Source organism: Oncorhynchus nerka, linkage group LG20 (assembly GCF_034236695.1).
Source record: "Oncorhynchus nerka isolate Pitt River linkage group LG20, Oner_Uvic_2.0, whole genome shotgun sequence".
In the NCBI taxonomy this organism is placed as follows: Eukaryota; Metazoa; Chordata; class Actinopteri; order Salmoniformes; family Salmonidae; genus Oncorhynchus; species Oncorhynchus nerka.
This window is the reverse complement of record NC_088415.1, coordinates 8,845,615-8,870,942: the sequence shown is the minus strand read 5'-3', so window position 1 is coordinate 8,870,942 and position 25,328 is coordinate 8,845,615. Positions and strand designations below refer to the sequence as shown.

At 43.6% G+C, this 25,328-nt stretch overlaps 1 protein-coding gene across 1 annotated transcript in view; it reads right to left on the bottom strand.

The window, feature by feature from the left end:
- The window catches only part of LOC115101611 (copine-5-like), a 224,865-nt gene that overhangs the window by 10,068 nt on the left and 189,469 nt on the right, over positions 1-25,328 (bottom strand). The window contains exons 14-16 of the mRNA XM_065005191.1: positions 13,948-13,994; positions 13,255-13,436; positions 8,716-8,843 (exon numbers count right to left, since the gene is read on the bottom strand). Of these exons, the coding sequence (XP_064861263.1) occupies positions 8,716-8,843; positions 13,255-13,436; positions 13,948-13,994 (357 nt within the window). The remainder of the gene's footprint in view (positions 1-8,715; positions 8,844-13,254; positions 13,437-13,947; positions 13,995-25,328) is intronic.

Below are 25,328 nucleotides of genomic sequence, written 5' to 3'. Positions count from 1 at the left end.
AGGGATACTTTTGAGATTTTGGCAATGAGGCCCTTTAATCTATACTGAACAAAAATATAAACGCAACATGAAGCAATTTCAAATAGTTGACCGAGTTACAGTTCATATAAGGAAATAATCTATGGGTTTCACATGACTGGGAATACAGATATGTGTCTGACACCTTAAAAAAAGATAGGGGTGTGGATCAGAAAGCCTGTCAGTATCTGGTGTGACCACCATTTGCCTCATGCAGCGCAACACATCTCCTTCGCATAGAGTTGATCAGGCTGTTGATTGTGGCCTGTGCAATGTTGCTCCATTCCTCTTCAATGGCTGTGCGACGTTTTGGCGGAAACTGGAACACGGTGTCATCCAGGTCGATCCAGAGCATCCCAAACATGCTCAATCAGTTGTGTCGTCGGACGGCCCAGTTGCAATTTGATTTGATTTGATTTACTTCCCCCGGAGTCAGATGAACTTGTGGACCACTCACACGTCCCCATGGGGTAAAGATTCAGAGTCTCCTCATTGCCCCACATCAAAATTGTTCATACAGTACAGATCTAGGATCTTATTTTGAGCCATTTTGCTACAGCAATGTGGATAATAATGGAATGGACCTTTTTTGTAGGGGATGATGCATTTTTCGTAAGAAAATTAAGTCTGAAATTTCAATGTGGAAATTACAAACCTGAGAAGTCTATTTAAAACTCACATACACTGCATGTTTTTGAAAGTTAATTTTAAATTCTCCTGCAACAGGGTGATCAAATTAAGATCCTATATCTGTCTGTGTATATCACACTATGTTGAGGTAAACATCGGAGTATAATGCTTGTTTTGATGTCAACCCCATCGTCACCAATGAACTGCATTACACTTAAAAATGTCTTCAAGTTCCACCACCGATTTCTATATGGCTAGCTATGCTACCAGCTTATACGAATGGGAGTTAGCATTTAGCAGACATTTTTTTTCCTAACCCTGAAAAGGACTACTTGTAAATATTATGCAGTGAAAACAGCCAAATATATCCAAATCTGATTTTAGGAACCAGATTGTGGGCCTGTTAGAACACAAAAATCATCACGAATTTGACAAATGTCCACTTTGTAAAACCAGATTATTTCTAATGTGCGCCATTGACAGCATCCTTGTTCTTTCCTCTCACGGTCTGCTTTCCAATGATCTCCTCACCGCATGTATGAATCGAGCCCTAAAAGCTGATCTCTAACTCTGACCTGTCAAAGGCACACACACACACACACACACACACACACACACACACACACACACACACACACAACAACAACAACGTGGGTCCCTCCTGTCTATGTAATCTGATTCATTATGATCTAGGATCAGCTCCCTCCTGTCTATGTAATCTGATTCATTATGATCTAGGATCTGCTCCCTCCTGTCCAATGTAATCTGATTCATTATGATCTAGGATCAGCTCCCTCCTGTCCAGTGTAATCTGATCCATTATGATCTAGGATCAGCTGCCTCCTGTCCAATGTAATCTGATTCATTATGATCTAGGATCAGCTCCCTCCTGTCCAGTGTAATCTGATTCATTATGATCTAGGATCAGCTCCCTCCTGTCCAGTGTAATCTGATTCATTATGATCTAGGATCAGCTGCCTCCTGTCCAATGTAATCTGATTCATTATGATCTAGGATCAGCTCCCTCCTGTCCAGTGTAATCTGATTCATTATGATCTAGGATCAGCTCCCTCCTGTCCAATGTAATCTGATTCATTATGATCTAGGATCAGCTCCCTCCTGTCCATGTAATCTGATTCATTATGATCTAGGATCAGCTGCCTCCTGTCCATGTAATCTGATTCATTATGATCTAGGATTAGCTCCCTCCTGTCCATGTAATCTGATTCATTATGATCTAGGATCAGAATCCTCCTGTCCATGTAATCTGATTCATTATGATCTAGGATCAGAATCCTCCTGTCTATGTAATCTGATTCATTATGATCTAGGATTAGCTCCCTCCTGTCCATGTACTCTGATTCATTATGATCTAGGATCAGCTGCCTCCTGTCCAATGTAATCTGATTCATTATGATCTAGGATCAGCTCCCTCCTGTCCAATGTAATCTGATTCATTATGATCTAGGATCAGCTGCCTCCTGTCCATGTAATCTTATTCCTTGTGATCTAAAAGGCAAAACTGATCCTAAATCAGCTCTCCTACTGTACTCTGATCCTGATCTTTTTATTGTGACTAGAAAAGAGGAGACAACAGAGACACATCCAAGCGCTCATTATGCCAAAGCTAAGGACGTTTTGACATTTCAGCCGGACCTCTGGGGGTTGTTGTTGAGCCCTTTCTCCTGCTTTCTAATTTAGCTTGTCAGATGATTGGCTCGCTGGAGTCTGGAGCTGACACTTTAATTAAAGACAAGGAGGGGTTCAGCATCAGAAGGATGGTGTGTCCCCATGTGTGGGTGTGTGTGTGTCCCCGTGAGTGTGAGTGTGTGTGTGTGTTTGAGTGAGAGGAGGTCAGACAAACACAGACTTGAGACATTACTGTTGTTATGGAGATTAAAGGGACATCTAGCCTCATCAGGGCCACACACACACACGCACACGCACACACACACACACACACACACACACACACACACACACACACACACACACACACACACACACACACACACACACACTCACGGACACACACACACACACCCACACATGGGGACACATCATCCTTTACTATCCTTGTGGGGACCAAACAATTGATCGCCATTCGAAATAATGTTTTCCCTATCTTAACCCTAACCCTAAACCTCTACTGTAACTCAAACCCTAATTCTAACACGAATTCTACCCCTAAACCTAAAATATTTCCTTGTGGAGACCGGCGAAATGTCCCCACTAGTCTGAATTGTCCTTGTTTTACTATCCTTATGAGGACTTCTGGTCTCCACAAGGAAAGTAGAACCAAACACACACACACACACACATACACACACACACACACACACACACAACAACAACAACGTGGGTCCATGCACTCATAAGTCTGACCTGAGACTTGACCTCCACTTACATCTGTCACCGCGGCAACAGTTGATTGTTTATTTCCTCTTCATTAAGTCACAACGCACCCATAAAACAACAGTTATTTGCTGGTTTACAGGATCTAATGGCCTGTCTGATTCCTATCCAGTGTGGAGCTGAAGGTTGCCTGAAGGTTTGTTTTCAACTGGCTTTATAACCAAGGTTGAGATAAGGTTGAATGACGATCATCAGCCTTGTGATGTAAGACAAGTGCCAGATCTGCTTATCCTGTTGTATAGCCGACTCTTATAACCAGGTCCCAGATCTGTTTGTATAGCCGACTCTTATAACCAGGTCCCAGATCTGTTTGTATAGCCTGTGCTGTTGTATTGACCTTTTATTTCAATCTTTGCAATGTCTCTATGCACACTCATAGGACCCTACACACTCATAGGACCCTACACACTCACAGGGCCCTACACACTCACAAACCCTACACACTCATAGGGCCCTACACACTCATAGGACCCTACACACTCACATGGCCCTACACACTCACAGGGCCCTACACACTCACACACACTGTCACTCAAACACACACAGAGACACTCACTCCACCATCTGCTCACTCATACATAATAAGCACATTCATTTATACTGACTTTACACACACCCACACTCACTCACATACAAGTTGCTATTACTCTGTTTATCTTATATCCTGTTGCCTAGTCCCCTTTTACCCCTGTACATACAGCATTCGGAAACTTTTCAGTTGGACTTTTTTCACATTTTGTTATTCAGTCTTTTTCTAAAATGGATTAGATTGTTTTTCCCTCATCAACCTACTACACAATACCCCATAATGACAAGGCAAAAACTTTTTCTTAGATTTTATTTATTTTAAATAAATAAACTGTAATATCACATTTACATAAGTTTTGAGACCCTTTACTCAGTACTTTGTTGAAGCACCTTTGGCAGCGATTCCTCTTGGGTATGACGCTACAAGCTTGGCACAGCTGTATTTGGGGAGTTTCTCCCACTCTTCTCTGCAGATCCTCTCAAGCTCTGTCAGGTTGGATGGGGAGTGTTTCTGCACAGCTATTTATAGGGTCTCTCCAGAGAGGATAGATTTAAGATTTAAGGTTTAAGTCAGACCTCTGGTTGGTTCACTCAAGGACATTCAGAGAGTTGTCCCGGAGCCACTCCTGCGTTATCTTGGCAGTGTGCTTAGGGTCGTTGTCCTGATGGAAGGTGAACCATAGCCCCAGTCTGGGGTCCTGTGCGCTCTGGAGCAGGTTTTCATCAAGGATCTCGCTGTACTTTGCTCCGTTCATCTTTCCCTCAATTCTGACTAGTCTACCAGTCCCTGTCGCTGAAAAACATCCCCACAGCATGATGCTGCCACCACCATGCTTCACCGTGGGTATGGTGCCAGGTTTCCTCCAGATGTGACGCTTGGCATTCTGGCCAAAGAGTTCAATCTTGGTTTCATCAGACCAGAGAATCTTGCTTCTCGTGGTCTGAGAGTCCTTTAGGTGCCTTTTGGCAAACTCCAAGCAGGCTGTCATGTGCCTTTTACTAAGGAGTGGCTTCTGTCTGGCCACTCGACCAGGCCTGATTGGTGGAGTTCTGCATAGATGGTTGTCTTTCTGGAAGGTTCTCCCATCTCCACAGACGAACACTGGAGCTATGTCAGAGTGACCATCGAATTCTTGGTCACCTTCCTGATCAAGGCCCTTCCACCTGATTGCTCAGTTTGGCCGGGCGGCCAGCACTATGAAGAGTCTAAGTGGCGCCAATATTTTTTCATTTAAGAATAATGGAGGCCACTGTGTTCTTGGGGACCTTCAATGCTGCAGAAATTTGTGCCTTGACACAATCCTTCCTCGGAGCTCTACGGACGATTTCTTCAACCTCATGGCTTGGTTTTTGCTCTGACATGCGTTGTCAACTGTGGGACCTTATATAGACAGGTTTGAGCCTGTCCAAATCATGTCCAAGCAATTGAATTTAACATAAGTGCACTCCAATCAAGTTGTGGAAACATCTTAAGGATGATCAATGGAAGCAAGATGCACATGAGCTCAATTTTGAGTCTCATAGCAAAGGGTCTGAATACTTATGTAAATAAGGTATTTCTGTGTTTTCTTTTGAATAAATTTGCACAAATTTCTAAAAAAACAGTTTCGCTTTGTCGTTATGGGCTATTGGTAGATGGGTAAAAAAAAGCAGACATTGAATATCCCTTTGAGTACCCTTAAAGTATGGGTCGCGGACCAGTTAATGGATAGGTCGCGACATGTCAGAGTAAATTTATAATTATTTTTATTAATGACTGGAATTGATTTTGGCCAAATGCAACTGCACTCTCTGTTCAGTGTGCACTCTGCTTAGCAGCGGTGTCTCTGCTCAGTTTGGCAGCTGTGTGAGTGGGTGGAAGATTCCAGTGTGCTTCACGGTTTACCGGATCTTTTTCCGGCAGTTTTCACTCCACGACTCACACGCTTCAGTGCTGTTGTTCAGCAGCAGATGATGCGCTGTCAGCCACTGGCTTGTCATTCCCACTCGTCATCACTCACCGCTGTCATCGAATGGACTCAAGCTAGCAACAAGTTTTGACTGAGCTCAATTGTAATGAAACGCAAATACAGCGATGAGTTTCTCTCTCTTGGTTTAATACAAACCTTGAGAAATAACGAGGAGTGTTTTGTGCAGGGAATTGCTTAGTAATGAGTCTCTCAAAACGAACAAATTAAAACTATAGGTCCTGACCAAACATCCACAGCATGACGGTAAACTCAGGCAATTATTTCAGAACAGGGCAGAATGCTTCAGGAAACAATGCGTCAACAGTGGAAGAGTCAGTCAGCTAGCAAGTCATTTTAGTCATTTTATAACAGGTGATGGATGATAAGCTGAAATAAGGGAATACCATCTCTCATAATAGTAGATGTGAGTTTCTCTTTTAAACAATCCACTTGTACACAGCTATTAGCTAACGCTAGCCAAAGCAAGCTATCTAGCTACTGATAGTGCAACCCTAAGTAACCATACCGATGAAGATGGAGAAAATAAACTGTTGCTGTTAAAATACAATAAATCATTTGTATTCTGAACTGGACTACACTGATTGACGCAAGATTATTTTTGAGACAAACACACTCACTCAGTTCTGGGTTGCTCATCTATAGCAGGAAGCAGTCTCCTGCCTAGCTGAGAAAGCAGTAGTTGTTCTGATCCAGTTTGGCACCCCATACGGTGCCTTTGGGAAGGTATTCAGACCCCTTGACTTTTTACACATTTTGTTAGGTTACAGCCTTATTCACAAAATTGATTAGATTGTTTTTCCCCTCATCAATCTGCACACAATAGCCAATAATGGCAAAGCAAAAACAGGTTTAGAATTTTTTGCTAATTTATATAAAAAAAACTACTGAAATATCACATTTACATAAGTATTCAGACCCTTTACTCAGTACTTTGTTGAAGCATCTTTTGGAGGGATTAAAGCCTTGAGTCTTCTTGGGCACGATGCTACAAGCTCGGCACACCTGTATTTGGGGAGTTTCTCCTATTCTCTGAAATCCTCTTAAGCTCTGTGGTATTGTGTGTAGATTGCTAAGGATTTTTATTTATTTAATCCATTAAAAAAATTAGTCTGTTTCGTAACAAAATATGGAAATAGTCAAGGGGTCTGAGTGCCTTATCCAGTGCCTTTTCCGTAAGGCACTGTACCTATGGCAGTCAGGGTTCTCAACTATAGCATGCTTTAGAAACAAGTAAAGAAACTGACTCAATGCTGGGCATCACCTCAGTGTTGCACTGTCACTAACTGAGCCCTGAATAGACCTGCTTGTTGAAAAACCAGTCACACACCTCTCATTAGGACTGTGTGTGTGTGTTTTCTGGTCTACATCTGTGTGATGTGATCAATCAGTTCAGAATTTAAATTATTTATTGTATTTTAACAGCAACAGTTCCAACCTAAGAGTCTTAGGTTTCGTCAAAGAATCCTCCATTTGCAGCAATTACAACCTTGCAGACCTTTGGCATTCTAGTTGTCAATTTGTTGAGGTAATCTGAAGAGATTTCACCCCATGCTTCCTGAAGCACCTGCCACAAATTGGATTGGCTTGATGGGCACTTCTTACGTACCATACGGTCAAGCTGCTCCCACAACAGCTCAATAGTGTTGAGATCCGGTGACTGTGCTGGCCACTCCATTATAGACAGAATACCAGCTGACTGCTTCTTCCCTAAATAGTTCTTGTATAGTTTGTAGCTGTGCTTTGGGTTATTGTCGTGTTGCAGGAGGAAATTGGCTCCAATTAACCGCCATCCACAGGGTATGGCATGGTGTTGTGGTATCCCTTTTACCCTGTACAAATCTCCCACTTTATCAACACCAAAGCCCCCCCAGACCATCACATTGCTCCCACCATGCTTGACAGAGTGTTCTTCTTTGTGATCTGAACAACTCAAACTTAGATTAGTCTGTCCATAACACTTTTGCTTTCCTTTTAAAAACAAGGACATTTCTAATTGACGCGCTATATATATATAGGTATTTCATTTAATTGTTATTTGTCTATGTTGCATTTGTTAATTGGCATAAGTACAATGAAATGTAACAATATCTATGTTTAGTCGCATGTTTTCGTAAGTTTAGGTCCCAGGAAAAGACAGAATTTCTAAATTGGGTCCCAGGCTGAAAAGGTTTAAGAAGCCCTGCTTTTGAGCATGGTGAAGTTATTAATTACACTTTGGATGGTGTATCAATACACCCAGTCACTACAAAGATACATGTGTCCTTTCTAACTCAGTTGCCGGAGAGGAAGGAAACCGCTCAGGGAATTCACCATGAAGGGAAAGGGTGACTCTAAAACAGTCACAGAGTGGTGGCTGCAGCATGTTATGGGTATGCGTGTCATTGGCAAGAACTGGGTAGTTTTTTTGTTGTTGATGAAAATAAAGGGGATAGAGTTAAGCACAGGCAAAATCCTAGAGGAAAACCTGGTTCAGTCTGCTTCCAACAGACACTGGGAGACAAATGCACCTTTCAGCAGGACAATAACCTACAACACAAGGCCAAATATACACTGGAGTTGCTTACCAAAACAACACTCGTTCCTGAGTGGCCTGGATACAGTTTTGACTTAAATCGGCTTGAAAATCTATGGGAAGACTTGAAAATGGCTCTCTAGCAATGAACAATCACAAACTTGACAGAGCTTGAAGAATTAAGACAATAATAATGTGCAAGTATTGTACAATCCAGGTGTGCAAAGAGATTTAACCAGAATGAATCACAGCTGTAATCGCTGCCAAAGATGATTCTAACATGTACTGGCTCAGGGGTGTGAATACTTATATGAATTTGATATTTCTGTATTTCATTTTCAATACATTTACAATTGAAACATATTTTTTCCCACTTTGTTATTAGGGGTTATTGTGTGACGATGGTTGAGAAAAATAAAACAATTTAATACATTTTTAATTCAGGCTGTAACACAATAAAATGTGGAATAAGTTTATGAATACTTTCTGAAGGCATTGTATTTATTTTCCAAGCTAAAGCACACAATATTTTACATACAGCAGCTTAAGACCAAAGAGTTGGTCCTTTATCTCAGTATTATTTTAAACACCAGCAACGGTATTCTCTAGATTAGTATTCGCATACTTTCATCAATGACTCACTTTGCCACGTGGTTGACGACCGGAGCGAAGTTGGTTGGTCCGTAGAGTTGTACAGTCTTTAGACTCTGATGGTATGCTTCTAGAATCCCCTCCATTCCGTTGCAGTAGGGGTTCTCTATGTTGCCATTCTGTGAAGGAGAAAATACAAACATGTTACCTGAATTAGTTAATCAGGTATATACCTTTTTGAATGGTTCATTTCTGAAATATAATCAGGATAATATAGTGAGGGAATCGACGACGTGAGTGTAAAGGAGTACGCATATATCGGTTTATTTTGCTCCTAGCAGAACATCTGTGCTTGCATACTCCCTAAAGACCTCACTTGTAAAACGAGAAAAAAGTGGCAATATTACTGCTGTTTGTCCCTCTTAAGCCACCGTAGCAACAACATTGCCAGTAACACTTCCTCAAAAAAAGATAAATCAAGAAATCTGTAATTAATTTTGCTGCCAGGAGGCAGAATCATTAGATCATTTATTTTGAATTGCAAAATTTACCTGGAGCTACACTAACGCTGCAGATTCCAATACTGGGTGATTTGAAAAATCATTGTCAATCGATCAATAATATAACAATACTTTTAGCTAAAATATTTATAATGAACTTACAATCTGTAGAACCTACGAGAATAGAAAGGTTCAGAACATTTGTGAAGCATCACAGCAAAGTTTAAAAATATATGGCAAATCAAATCCAATATGGATGAGGTTAAGAAGTAGATGGGAGGGGTTGAATGGAGCTGAAGGGTGGGACTAATAACAACAAGATAACAAAATGTAAAATATACTTTGTCTGTAAAATGTATTTAGATTCAGCACTTTTGTGAAATAGCACAGTTAAAAATATATAGCAAATAGAAATCAAACTACATGGACATCAGAAATAGTGGAAGGCCAGGGCTAAAAACAAACAAAGTATAAATATTTAAAATAGATTGTGTCTGTAAAATGTATATAGCACTGTATGCATAAACTGGAAGTGGAAGCCTAGGTGTTGTTGTTCATTAGTTTACTCCAATTAGGGGAGGGGTGGTAGGTTGTGCAGCAAATAATAAAGGAACAAAATTATATATATATATAAATGTAAAGGTTCAGGGCAGTACTTCTCAAGTGAAAAAAATGTCCATAAAAACTAGTAGTCTACTGCAGAAAGAAGGGACTAGCTGCTGCACTCTCACCTCTCTCTCGTTGAATGACAGCAAACACATCATTGAAGAATCCGGTTCACAGTTCCCACCCCTACTGTTGATCAATCAAACAGCCGAAGAAAATAACCTGCCGAACCCCTACTGTTGATCAATCAAACAGCCGAAGAAAATAACCTGCCGAACCCCTACTGTTGATCAATCAAACAGCCGAAGAAAATAACCTGCAATCACCAACGAACCCCAATCAAACAGCCGAAGAAAATACTGTTGATCAATCAAACAGCCGAAGAAAATAACCTGCCGAACCCCTACTGTTGATCAATCAAACAGCCGAAGAAAATAACCTGGCGAACCCCTACTGTTGATCAATCACCAACGAATGTGCGCAAACAGCCGAAGAAAAGAACCTGCCGAACACCAAAATTAATAAAAACGTTCATAATGTATGCACAAACTGTTTCGACTGGGAAGCATGCGACAGGCTTTAAGCTCCGCAGATAGGGATTTTGATAGAACTCCAATCTAAAACCAACATCATTCTACCTTCACTGTACAGCAAATGAGAATAGAAACCCTTGAAAGTGTGCTGGTTGGTTGGTTTTCATCATATTGTCAGATGTGTGAATAATCTTAATCAGAAAGGAGGGTGAGACGGTGCGGTGGATACCCTGCCGATGGGCTGCTCACCACCATCCACATTAACTGGCTGATTTAAGCCTAATTGATTTAAGAATCCTTAAGGCTTACAGAAGCCCATTTGCACTATAAAAGATTTAAATTAAACCCGTGTTTTAATTTATGCATGCTCATATCTGTCACGCCCTGACTTTAGAGATCCTTTTATTTCTCTATTTGGTTAGGTCAGGGTGTGTTTAGGGTGGGCATTCTAGGTTTCATTTCTATGTTGGCCTGGTATGGTTCCCAATCAGAGGCAGCTGTTTATCGTTGTCTCTAATTGGGGACCATACAGCCTTTTCCCACTGGGTTTTTGTGGGATCTTGTTTTTGTGTGGTGCCTGTGAGCACTCCAATACTTCACATTTTGTTTGTTTCTGTATTGTTTTGATGAGTTTCAATAATTAAACATGTGGAACTCTATGCACGCTGCGCCTTGGTCCATTTATTCTTCCAACGATCGTGACAGAAGATTCCACCTCCCACGGACCAAGCAGCGTGCCCAGGAGGAGCAGACATCCTGGACGTGGGAGGATATATTGGACGGGAAGGGATCCTGGACGTGGGAGGATATATTGGACGGGAAGGGATCCTGGACGTGGGAGGATATATTGGACGGGAAGGGATCCTGGACGTGGGAGGATATATTGGACGGGAAGGGATCCTGGACGTGGGAGGATATATTGGACGGGAAGGGATCCTGGACGTGGGAGGATTGGCCTTCCATGGGAGCAGACGGGGTCAGCGAGGGAGCAACAGCGACGACACCGGGGTTCGCGGCCACGACGGAAGCCCGAGAGGCAGCCTCAAAACATTTTTTGGGGGGAGCACACGGGGTGGTTGGCAGAGCCAAGGTGGGAACCAGAACCAACTCCCTGTACTCACCCTGTGGAGTTAGTCACCGTTCAGGTGCCATGTTTTCCGGTTCTATGCACTGTGTCTCCAGTGCGCCTTCACAGCCCGGTGCGTTCTGTGCCAGCTCCCCGTACTTGCCGTGCGAAGGTGGGCTCCCCAGAGGTGCAGCAGTCTAAGGCAATGCATCTCACTTCTAGAGGTGTTACTACAGACCCTGGTTCGATTCCAGGCTGTATCACAACAGGCTGTGATTGGGAGTCCCATAGGGCGGTGCACAATTGGCCCAGCGTCGTCCGGGTTAGGGTTTGGCCGGGGTAGGCCGTCATTCTAAAGAAGAATTTGTTCTTAACTGACTTGCCTAGTTAAAGGTTCAATTAAATGTCTATTTACCCCTGCAAACTGATGCTGGCACTAAGGCCGCACTCAACGAGCTGTATAAGGCCACAAGCAAACAACACATTTGCTCATCCAGAGGTGGCGCTCCTAGTGGCCAGGGACTTTAATGCAGGGAAACTGAAATCCGTTTGATCCTATTTCTACCAGCATGTTACATGTGCAACCAGAGGAAAATAAACTCTAGACCACCTTTACTCCACACACAGATACGCGCACAAAGCTTTTCCTCGCTCTACATTTGGCAAATATGACCATAACTCCTCCTAATTCCTGCATACAATAAAAAACTAAAGCGGGAAGTACCAGTGACTCGCTCAATACGAAAGTGGTCAGATGACGCAGATGCTAAGCTACAGGACTGTTTTGCTATACCGGAATATGTAGGATTCTTGCAATGGCACTGAGTAGTACACCACATCAGTCACTGGCTTCATCAATAAGTGCATCGATGACGTCATCCCCACAGTGACCATATGTACATATCCCAACCAGAAGCCATGGATCACAGGCAACATCCACACTGTACTAAAGGGTAGAGCTCCCACTTTCAAAGAGTAGGACTCTAACCTGGACACTTATAAGAAATCCCGCTATGCCCTCAGACAAACCATCAAACAGGCAAAGTGTCAATAAAGGACTAAGATTGAATCGTACTACACCAGTTCCGACACTCGTCGGATGTGGCAGGGCATGCAAACTATTACGGACTACAAAGGGAAGCAAAGCTGTGAGCTGCCCAGTGACACGAGCCTTCCAGACGAGCTAAATGACTTTGATGCTCACTTCGAGGCAAGCAAAACTGAAGCATGCATGAGAGCACCAGCTGTTCACGATGTGAGCAAGACCTTTAAACAGGTTAACATTCAATAGGCCGCAGGGCCAGACGGGTTACCAGGACGTGTACTCAGAGCATGCGCAGACCAACTGGCAAATGTCTTCACTGACATGTTCAACCTCTCCCTGACCAAGTCCGTAATACCTACATGTTTCAAGCAGACCACCATAGTCCCTGTGCCCAATAACACCAAGGTAACCTGTCTAAATGACTACAAATACATAGTACTCACATCTTTAGCCATGAAGTTCTTTGAAAGGTTGGTCCTCAATACCATTATCCCAGAAACCCTAGACCCTCACCAAGTTGAATACCACCCCAACAGATCCACATATGACACAATCTCTATTGCACTCCACACTGACCTTTTCCACCTGGACAAAAGGAACACCGATGTGAGAATGCTATTCATTGACTAGGTGGCACTATGGTGTTGAACGATGAGCTGTAGTCAATGACTAGCATTCTCATGAAGGTGTTCCGTAGGTGTTACAGGATAATTAACTGGGGGGAACTCATTGGACATCAGATAACACCCAGCTGTGTCTGTTGTGTGTGCGCATGTGTGTGTGTGTGTTTTTGGGTGTGTGGGTTGTGTGTGCAGTCATATGATGATGATAGATAGTTACCAAGGGGAACTCATGGGAGACTTGTCCATCAGGGGGCAGCTTGGCCCCGAACCCCAGAGCAGGGAACATCTTATCACTGTCATAGTCCTGAATGATCTCTCCTACAGCCTTCAGGGCCATGGCGTATGCATTCATCTGGTACGGGTTCATGTAGTGGAGGGAGGTGGACTGGGATGGGTTACCTAGGGAGGGTCAGAGGTTAGAGGTGAGTGATGCAGCATACTGGACTGAAGACTCTCACAGTGAGACATCCAAGACCAGAAACATGGAAACTCTTAATTCAGTAAAGCTAACACAGTCAGTAAAGCTAACGCAGTCAGTAAAGCTAACGCAGTCAGTAAAGCTAACGCAGTCCGTAAAGCTAACGCAGTCAGTAAAGCTAACGCAGTCAGTAAAGCTAACGCAGTCCGTGAAGCTAACGCAGTCAGTAAAGCTAACGCAGTCAGTAAAGCTAACGCAGTCAGTAAAGCTAGCACAGTCAGTAAAGCTAACACAGTCAGTAAAGCTAACCATGTCAGTAAAGCTAACACAGTAATGGTATTGTAGTGTGATTTTCAATAGCTTTGTAAATGGGATGGCATTGGGATTGCATGTTTCATTATAGACTTTGTGTTTGGTGAAACCACAACGTTACCCAGTCTTTTGTCATAAATTGGTAAGAGCGGAGTGTAGTAGAAAGGTACCAGCCCTCACCATTGGATGCAGTGAAATCAATGGCCACCGTGAAGTGAATCTGGGTTCTGGAAGAAAAACAAAGAGAGAAGAAGATTGATATTAGAGAACTGTTGTCTGCTGGTGTTTCATTTTATAATTATGTTGAGCTAGTGTTGCCCACCTTGACTAGTTAAACAACCACTCTGTCTCCCCACTCTGGGTGTTTCTCAATATGCATACAACTGTGCTTCAAACTCTTATACTCCGACGATGTTCACTTGAGTACGTTCTTGTGAGGACAAGAGTGTGGACAATGTACAAAACATTCCATTTGAGAAGCACTCACACTCCCCCTTACGCTGCTCCTGCCCATTCACTGAGCCTTCTTCCAGCCAGGAAAATGGCAATAATAGAGACCAAAACAACATATGCACAAAGCAAAACGTTTTATTTTATATCTATCAGCTATATGTGAATTGTAATAATGTAGCTAACCAGATTGTTTAACAGGCAAAAATCTCTTAAATTGAATATTATGAAAGATAGATGTGAATTCTTTGTGGGTAATTGGCTAGCTAGCAGTGCTCCGTAGTGGCGCCGCTGTCTAAGGAACTGCATCGCAGCTGCACTTGTGGGTAGTGTGCACATAGCCTGTCTTCTCTTGAGAGCCAAGTCTGCCTACGGCAGCCTTTCTCAATAGCAAGGCTATGCTCACTGAGTCTGTACATAGTCAAAGCTTTCTTTAAGTTTGGGTCAGTGACAGTGGTCAGGTATTCTGCTACTGTGTACTCCCTGTTTAGGGCTAAATAGCATTCTAGTTTGCTCTGTTTTTTTGTTGTTGATTCTTTCCAATGTGTCAAGTAATTATCTTTTTGCTTTCTAAAGATTTGGTTGGGTCTAATTGTGTTGCTGTCCTTGGGCTCTGTGGGGTCTGTTAGTGTTTGTGAACAGAGCCCTAGGACCAGCTTGCTTTGGGGACTCTTCTTCAGGTTCATCTCTCTGTAGGTGATGGCTTTACTATGGAAGGTTTGGGAATCACTTCCTTTTAGGTAGTTTTTGAATTTAACAGCTCTTTTCTGGATTTGGATAATTAGCAGGTGTGTGTTTTCTCTACTTTTGTCGATTGGGGTGATCAGTTCTTAGTTCCAAATATTGGGGAAGATTTCTCTCTCTCTCTCCATCTCTCTGTTCTACTTCTCTCTCTCCTTTTCCCTCCCAACCTCTCTCTATCTCACTGTTCCACCTCTCTTTTTCTATTCACCTCTCTGTTACACCTCCCCCCCCCTCTCTCTGTCTCCCTCTCTCCACATCTCTGTTCTACCTTTCTCATGCTCTCTTTGTTCCTCTCTCTCCCTGCTCTTCTCTCCATCTCTCTCTCTCTCTCTCTCTGCCTATCCTCTCTCTGCCTGTCCTCTCTCTGCCTGTCCTCTCTCTGCTCGCTCTCTCTCTCTCTCTCCCTCCTCCTCTCTCTCTCTCTGTTTCTCTCTCTCCACATCTCTGTTCTACCTTTCTCTCACTCTATTTGTTTCTCTCTCTCCCTGCTGTTCTCTCCATCTATCTCTCTCTCTCTCTTACAAAGTTACCGTTATGTCCCGTTGGATCGGCTTAAATACATAATCCTCCCCATCTGTCCGGGAGACCACCGCAATTACCCAGAAGCCATCACTTCACTCTCTGCCCCAGCTCTCACCTGGGAGAGGAGCACAGACCAAACCGACCAAACCGACCCAACCTCCTTTCCTGCTCAAGCGAGGAGACTTCTCAAAAATGAAGGTCGATTTTTTTATTTCCCCCTCCCCCGTCTCCCAGCAGTGTAGGATAAATGAATTCACATTTACAGCAGCAGCCGGTCTGTTTTCCAAGCCCAGTTAGGCAGCAAGTCAGTCATGTTCAACCCCGTCTGAGGCCCACTACTGTGGAATATTAACATCATCCATTTTAAATTCAGTCCTGTGCTAGTCATCTCTGTCCCCATTGTATTTTTCCCACAGTGAATAATCATGCATGACCATTTAGGCTGTCAGCAATATGCAAACAGCATCACAAACATCTAGGAAAACCTAGAAAACAAATTCCCCAAATGGTTTATTATAACCTGGGGGGGCAGGGTAGCCTAGTGGTTAGCGTGTTGGACTAGTAACCAAAAGGTTGAAAGTTCATATCCCTGAGCTGACAAGGTACAAATCTGTCGTTCTGCCCCTGAACAGGCAGTTAACCCACTGTTCCTAGGCTGTCATTGAAAATAAGAATTTGTTCTTAACTGGCTTGCCTATTAAAATAAATAAATAACCCAATAAGCCAAGGGAGGTGAAAGTACTCATGATTTGACAGGAAAGTAAGTGTCCATAATGAGAGAAAAGGGATTAGTGCTACATAACATTGTATCGAAGCTACACTGACAAAAACCTAACAAGTGTGCAGAATTTGATTTGACAATTTCAGTATCTCACTACTGTATGTATATCATCGTCATTATTATCTAAATTCAGCAGTGCTATACGTAACTCTGTCCATGTATTCTGGTTAATACACTTGGATTCCTTTCACATAAAGTATGTCTATCTGTAAACAGCATCACACACGCTTAACAAAGCACTAAGTCATATATTATTCATGAGAAAGGCAAAGGATGACAACCAAGGACCTTGAAACAAAGGAAGATAACTGAAAATCGAGGGAAAACGACTCCATCTAAATGTCCAAATTCATTCCCTAAGGGGTTAGACTTTAGCTACTGTAGTTTGTGCCTCTTCTATGGTGATCAACAGTGATTGGCTCTCCGCATATAGCCTGGTAAACCAGATTGAACGATGTGCTTACCATTGTTAGTACTGCGTAATCTGATCTAATCAGGCTCCTCCTCTGATTTCCACCCGAGAGGAAGTAGAGGCCCCTAGTGCTTAGTCCCTAGTCCGTAGACCCTAGACCCTAGTTCCTAATCCCTAGTCCTTAGACCCTAGTCCGTAGACCCTAAACCCTAGACCCTAGCTCCTAGACCCTAGTCCGTAGACCCTAAACCCTAGTCCGTATACCCTAGTTCCTAGACCCTAGTCCCTAGTCCGTAGACCCTAAACCATAGTCCCTAGTCTGTAGATCCTAGACCCTAGTTCCTAGACCCTAGTCCGTAGACCCTAGTCTGTAGACCCTAGTCCGTAGACCCTAAACCATAGTCCCTAGTCCATAGACCCTAGTCCGTAGACCCTAGTCCGTAGACCCTAAACCCTAGTCCCTAGTTCCTAGACCCTAGTCCATAGTCCGTAGACCCTAAACCCTAGTCCGTATACCCTAGTTCCTAGACCCTAGTCCCTAGTCCGTAGACCCTAAACCCTAGTCCGTAGATCCTAGACCCTAGTTTCTAGTCCGTAGACCCTAGTCCGTAGACCCTAGTCCCTAGTCCGTAGACCCTAGTCCGTAGACCCTAAACCCTAGTCCGTAGACCCTAGTCCGTAGACCCTAGTCCTTAGATCCTAAACCCTAGTTCCTAGTCCGTAGACCCTAGTTCCTAGTTCCTAGACCAAGGGTGGGGCAAAGTACGGCCCACCGGGCACTTCAATCCAGCCAGAGAGACATTTTTAAAATGTATTAAATATTATAATATTTTAGTTTCAATTTTTGGCCTAAAATTACTAATTCCACAATATACAAACAGTCTCCGATAGACAGCTCTGTGGCCTGGCAGCAGGCTCTGTATTTGGGCCTATAGTCAGATTCAGAATGTGCTCAGTCATCATAGCCACTTCATTGCTTGATAACTTTTGACGTGCAAAACGAGTGCTGCGAAAATGAGAAAAGTGGACTCTGAATGTCGTGTGTTTACTAATATTGGACATAAGGCGATATGTCTGATATGCCAAGAAAGTGTTGCCGTTTTTAAGGAATACAATCTCACTTGTCATTTTTCAAGCAAACATGCTAACGGTGCTCTACTCAAGACTCCGTAACTAAGGCAAGCTACGTAGTGGCACACCAAATGGTAAAATAGCATAGCTAGCATACGGGCAAGGGGGCTTAACCATTGTCAGTTCATTCAGCTGTTCAATGGACTTGTTATACCATTCAAATGTGTGTTGGCTAAGCCTGGGGAAAGTATTTTGCCGTGTGTGAGAACAGGGGGGAGATAGGTATGTTCGTTGATACGGTTCGTAAAGCTGACGACTTCTCTGAGTTGAAAGACAGACTGGCTGGGCGACTTTACTTTCGGTGTGGACATATTGGTGCATCTGAATGATCTGAATGTGAAACTGCAAAGGAAATTGTGTTTTTTGTGCATTGAACTGTATTCCAGCATGATAAGCATTCAAGACCAAACTTATATTGTTCTCCGGACAAATGAGCAGCCGGTCTCTTGCTCATTTTCCAACACTGGGCCTCACTGAACTCGCCCACATCGCAGCGCCGCACTGAGACAAACAGTAGCACTTCGATGGATCTGAATGTTCTCCCGCCTCTTCTCAGACTTCACCCAGATTGAGACTGAGCTGGAGCTTGTATCACGGCCCCCTTGTCTTTCGACAGTGAGAAAGCACCACCAGACACACAATTGGCGCTCATCGACATCCAACGTGACAGTGCTTTGAAGGAGGAGTACAAAACGGCAACAATAGACCAGTTCTACGGCTCCCTGAATGAAACAAAGTTTCCAAATATTAAAAAGCCTAAAGGATGCTTGTTTTATTCGGATCCACATACGTGTGTGAACAAACGTCATGTTTTACCACAAATCCCATCACAGGTCAAATTTAACAAATGACCACTTGTCAGCTGTTCTGAGAATGTCTACATCAAAGATGTCACCAGACTTTGATGCTCTTGCCAAGAGAGATGACCAGACCCAGTGTTCACATTAAGACTCGAACAACCATAACTGGGGTAGGCAAGGATTATGCTTTTTCATGGTGATGGTTGTGCAGTGAGAATTATCCAGCGATGCACTTGGACACAGGTCATTTGTCCCCATACATCTGACAATGAACACTTTTTCAGTCAGATTTGGGCTGAGGTGATTGGATAACTGTAAATATGCCTCACAATGGTGATGAGAATTGTTCCTTAATATGCTTTCAAAAACAGACCATTCCAAATTAAACGGATTCTCTTACCATATGTTTCACTCAAATTTAAGAAAAGTTATTTTTTAACACATCTGCTGTTACATTTCTCCAGTCATATAAAATATACATATTTTTAAGTTTTCATATTGTGAATGTGAGTTTGATTGTACTTCACAGCAGTAGAGATGCAGGATCTATGTTCTTGACTGTGTCTGTGATGTTATAACTTATATACATTTTGTGATCATTTTGTGAAAAATGTGTTCACGAAAAAGGTAGAATTGGTAGAATTGTTCTGCAAGCATATGTGCACCTACAGTACACTAGTAGTTGCGTGTCAATGTTAAAATGAATAAAAGCTTCACGTTTTGTCACGCATATATATACCATATGCGTGACAAAACGTGAAGCTTTTATTCATTTTAACATGGCCCTTCACTTGGTTGCAAAAACTCAATGTGGCTCTTGAGCCAAAAGGTTTGCCCACCCCTGCCCTAGTCCCTAGACCCTAGTCCCTAGACCCTCATCTCTAGTCCCTAGTCCCTAGATCCTAGTCCCTAGACCCTACTCCCTAGTCCCTAGACCCTCATCCCTAGTCCCTAGTCCCTAGACCCTAGACTGTAGACCCTAGTCCCTCATCCCTAGTCCCTAGTCTCTAAACCCTAGACCCTCATCCCTAGTCCCTAGACCCTAGTCCCTAGACCCTAGTCCCTAGACCCTCATCCCTAGTCTCTAGACCCTAGACTGTAGACCCTAGTCCCTAGCTCATGAATCTTTATTAAGTTAGTTAGAGCTCTGGCTGTTCAGCTGACAGATGGCAATGCCTTCCCATGATAATACTACCCCATGGAACTCAGTTGATTCCCTAAATTAGCTCAGACATACGGATGTCTTTCACAGAAAAAGCAAGGTGGACGCGTGAGTTGAATTCTCTAGGCTAGGGCCTCATTCAACCCATTAGTAAAGTATAGGCTATCCCCTGACTTGCCTGTTCTAATTTCCTACAGACTCCTTCCTCACAGATTGGTTATATTGTTTGGTATGTTTAGATTAGTCTTTTTCTCTCGACCTCTCTCTTTCAGCCATTTCCTTTCCACTATCTATTGTTTTCATCTTCAAATATAAGTGCTTGCTGTTGTTTCCCAAAAGTTTATTGGTATACCAATGCCCTGGACTAGAGTAAACCCCAGCAATCTCACACACTTTTCATAGAACAGAATTGCTGTTCTTGCTTCTAGGCTAAATGAACAGGGCCAATGGTATATCAAGTATGTTCATGCTACAGCAATGGCAAGGACCCAGAGGAACGCAAATAGAAACCACATATCACTTAGATGCTAATCACACAATTTATAGCAATGAACATTCTCTCTCTCCTTCTGTTTCTCTCTTTCCCTCTGGATGACAAAAACCAAATGTATAATAAAACACCATTACAAGACAACACAACACAACACGACACGACACGACACGACACAAGACGACACGACACGACACGACAACACACGACACAAGACGACACGACATGACACACGACACGACACGACACGACACAACACACGACACAAGACAAGACAAGACGACACGACACAAGACGACAAGACGACAAGACAACACACACGACACGACAAGATGACACGACACGACGACACAAACACACGACAAAGACAAGACACGACACGACAACACGACACAAGACGACACAAGACAACACACGACGACACGACACGACAACACACGACACGACAACACAACGACCTACGACACAAGACACGACACAAGACGACCACGACACACGACACAAGACCACGACACGACACAACACACGACACAAGACAAGACAAGACACGACAACACAACACACGACGACAACACACGACACGACACACGACACGACACGACACAAGACAACACACGACACGACACGACACAAGACAACACACGACACGACAACACAACACACGACACGACACGACACAAGACGACACGACACAAGACGACACGACACGACACACGACACAAGACAACACGACACGACACAAGACGACACGACACACGACACAAGACAACACACGACACGACAACACAACACACGACACGACAACACACGACAACACAACACACGACACGACAACACAACACACGACACGACAACACAACACACGACACGACAACACAACACACGACACGACAACACAACACCACGACCACGACAACACACACGACACGACACACACACCAGACACAAGACGACACACGACACAACACAAGACACGACACAAGACAACACACAACACGACACAAGACAACACACGACACGACAACACAACACACGACACGACAACACAACACACGACACGACAACACAACACACGACAACACAACACACGACACGACACAAGACGACACACGACACAACACACGACACGACACAAGACAACACACGACACAACACACGACACGACACGACACAAGACAACACACGACACAACACACGACACGACACAAGACGACACGACACGACACAAGACAAGACAAGACGACACGACACAAGACAACACACGACACGACACACGGCACACGACACGACACGACACGACAACACAACACACGACACAAGACGACACGACACAAGACGACACGACACGACACGACACACGACACGACAGCACAACACACGACACGACACAACACACGACACGACACAAGATGACACGACACGACACAAGACGACAACACAACACAACACAAGACAAGACAAGACAACGACAAGACGACAACACAACACAAGACAAGAAAAGACAAGACAACACAAGACAAGACAACACAAGACGACAACGACGACACGACACGACAACACAACACACGACACGACACAAGACGACACGACACGACACGACAACACAACACACGACACGACACAAGACGACACGACACGACACAAGACAACACAACACACGACACGACACAAGACGACACGACACGACACGACAACACAACACACGACAACACAACACGACAACGGCACACGACCATACGACACGACACGACACAAGACAACACACGACACAAGACAAGACAAGACAAGACGACACGACACAACACACGACACAAGACGACACGACACGACAACACGACACGACACAAGACACGACACGACACGACACACGACACGACACAACACACGACACGACACAAGACAAGACAAGACGACACGACACAAGACAACACACGACACGACACACGACACGACACCACAACGACACGACACGACACAAGACAAGACAACACAAGACAAGACAAGACGACACGACACAACACGACACAAGACAAGACGACACGACACAACACACGACACGACACAAGACAAGACAAGACGACACGACCACAAGACAAAGACGACACGCGACCGACGACCACGACACGACCAAGACAAGACACACAAGACAAGACGACACGACACAACACACGACACAAGACAAGACAAGACGACCGACCGACGACCGCGACGACCACGACACGACACAACACACGACACAAGACAAGACAAGACGACACGACGACACGACACGACACAAGACAACAACACGACACGACACGACACACGACACGACACGACACGACAAGACAACACACAACACAAGACAACACAACACAAGACAAGAAAAGACAAGACAACACAAGACAAGACAACACAACACAACACAAGACAACACAACACAACACGACACAAGACAACACACGACACGACACACGACACGACACGACACGACACGACACAAGACAAGACAACACAAGACAAAACAAGACAAGACAAGACAACACAAGACAAGACAACACAACACAACACAAGACAACACAACACAACACAACACAAGACAACACAACACAACACATGCACAGACCAACTACACACATAACACAATTGCAGAGCAAACCAGTATCAATCATTGTGTGATATCATTCTTACAACCCTGTATTTTCATATAATACTATAATATCAAATAACAAATCATTTTGTATTTAGGCTTCAAGTCCATTCGCGTGTGTTTATTTCATTTTAAAGTGGAACTGACAGCATTTTAACAACATTAAATCTTATTAAAATCTGTTCATTTACACCCCCAGGAAGAATATGACAATTTAAAAATATATATATTCTGACAAGCGAGCACTTAGATAAGTTCCTAGATTGTTTTGTAGCGACGTATACCAAGTCATTTGTGAAAATTCTATAGCAATATAGAGTAGGGAAAGGGGCCGTGCTTTTGGACAATTAATAGCCACTGCAGCAAATAAAACCTAATAAAAATATCTGTCCCGTCCAGGACCGGAGTCTACGCAGACCGGTGTGCTATAGCCAATCAGAGCTACAGTAGGCCTTTATGCAAACAAGACATTTGCAAGCACAGGCCTGTCATCAATCACTTTGAACTGGACTGTGTGTTTACAGGCAGTAGGCCCTGCCATCATTCACTATGAACTGGACTGTGTGTTTACAGGCAGTAGGGCCTGACATCATTTGAACTGGACTTTTTTACAGGCAGTTGGAACTGGACTGTGTGTTTACAGGCAGTAGGGCCTGTCATCATTCACTTTGAACTGGACTGTGTGTTTACAGGCAGTAGGGCCTGACATCGTTCATTTTGAGTTGGACTGTGTGTTTACAGGCAGTAGGGCCTGTCATCATTCACTATGAACTGGACTGTGTGTTTACAGGCAGTAGGGCCTGACATCATTCACTTTGAACTGGACTGTGTGTTTACAGGCAGTAGGGCCTGACATCATTCACTTTGAACTGGACTGTGTGTTTACAGGCAGTAGGGCCTGTCATCATTCACTATGAACTGGACTGTGTGTTTACAGGCAGTAGGGCCTGCCATCATTCACTTTGAACTGGACTGTGTGTTTACAGGCAGTAGGGCCTGCCATCATTCACTATGAACTGGACTGTGTGTTTACAGGTCAGTAGCAACAGCGTGACTTTAGATCATTAGAACACATTCGCTAAAAGCCACAAAATACACCTGAATGGATTTCTGTAGATACTGTTTGTAAATCCCACGGTGAGTCCTCTTATATTTGTGAACTTTACAGTCCTATTGATGAAACAACCATGAAAAGGTAGGTTATCTCTTATGCACATCAACAACAAAAGAGCAACAACTAATGCTAGCAGGAGCAAGATTAGCTAAAATCCAACAAAGGAACATTAGATAAACCCCCCCCAAAAATGTCAGCTAGTTGGCCGTCAAAATTGCACTGATAAACAATGGGGAATTGTAGCCTACTCATCCTTCTGTGTGTGTAATGAACACGATGGGAGACAGAGAGCTGGTTTCAAGCACAGGACGCACTAGGTGTTTATTTGTAAAGGACCACAGGAGGAGGCAGGTAGCTGGGTCCAGGGGCAGGCAGAAGGTCATACACAGAGGGTCCAAAAAGGCAACAGTACAGGCAGGGAAAAGGCTAGTAACGTCGCCCGGGAGATCAGGCAATAGGTAGATAACAGGAAATCCTAAAGTACAGGCAGGGAAAAGACTAGTAATGTCATCCAGGAGATCAGGCAATAGGTAGATAACAGGAAATCCTAAAGTATAGGCAGGGAAAGGCTAGTAATGTCATCCAGGAGATCAGGCAATAGGTAGATAACAGGAAATCCTAAAGTACAGGCAGGGAAAAGACTAGTAATGTCATCCAGGAGATCAGGCAATAGGTAGATAACAGGAAATCCTAAAGTACAGGCAGGGAAAGGCTAGTAATGTCATCCAGGAGATCAGGCAATAGGTAGATAACAGGAAATCCTAAAGTACAGGCAGGGAAAAGACTAGTAATGTCATCCAGGAGATCAGGCAATAGGTAGATAACAGGAAGTCCTAAAGTACAGGCAGGGAAGGCGTCGTTGGTGAGGCAGGCTAAAACTATCATACATGGGAGGATTAAGTTACAGGGAAACACAGAGCTCCTAATAGAAGTGTGTCACAAAACAAACCATACCTCACAATGACGGGGTGCAAAGAACTGAACTAACATTGATCATGCATTGAACTGCATTCATCTATTCTGCCAACAATGCCTTAGTGTACGTTATGGAATGTTGAGTCAAATAGAACACATTTTTAAAACCGCTAAGTTGATTTGCATAAACTGGGAATTTGATACTTTTGACTGATATTGTGATTGTTTGTTTGTTTCATATCTGCAAAATAGTTAAAACGCTGTCAGTTCCACTTTAACCACTAAGGCCAGAGGTGGTGTGGTATATGGTCAATATACCATGGATAAGGGCTGTTCTTAGGCATGACGCAACGTGAACCCCCGAGGTGCGTTAATGCTATTATAAACTGGTTACCAACATAATTAGAAGAG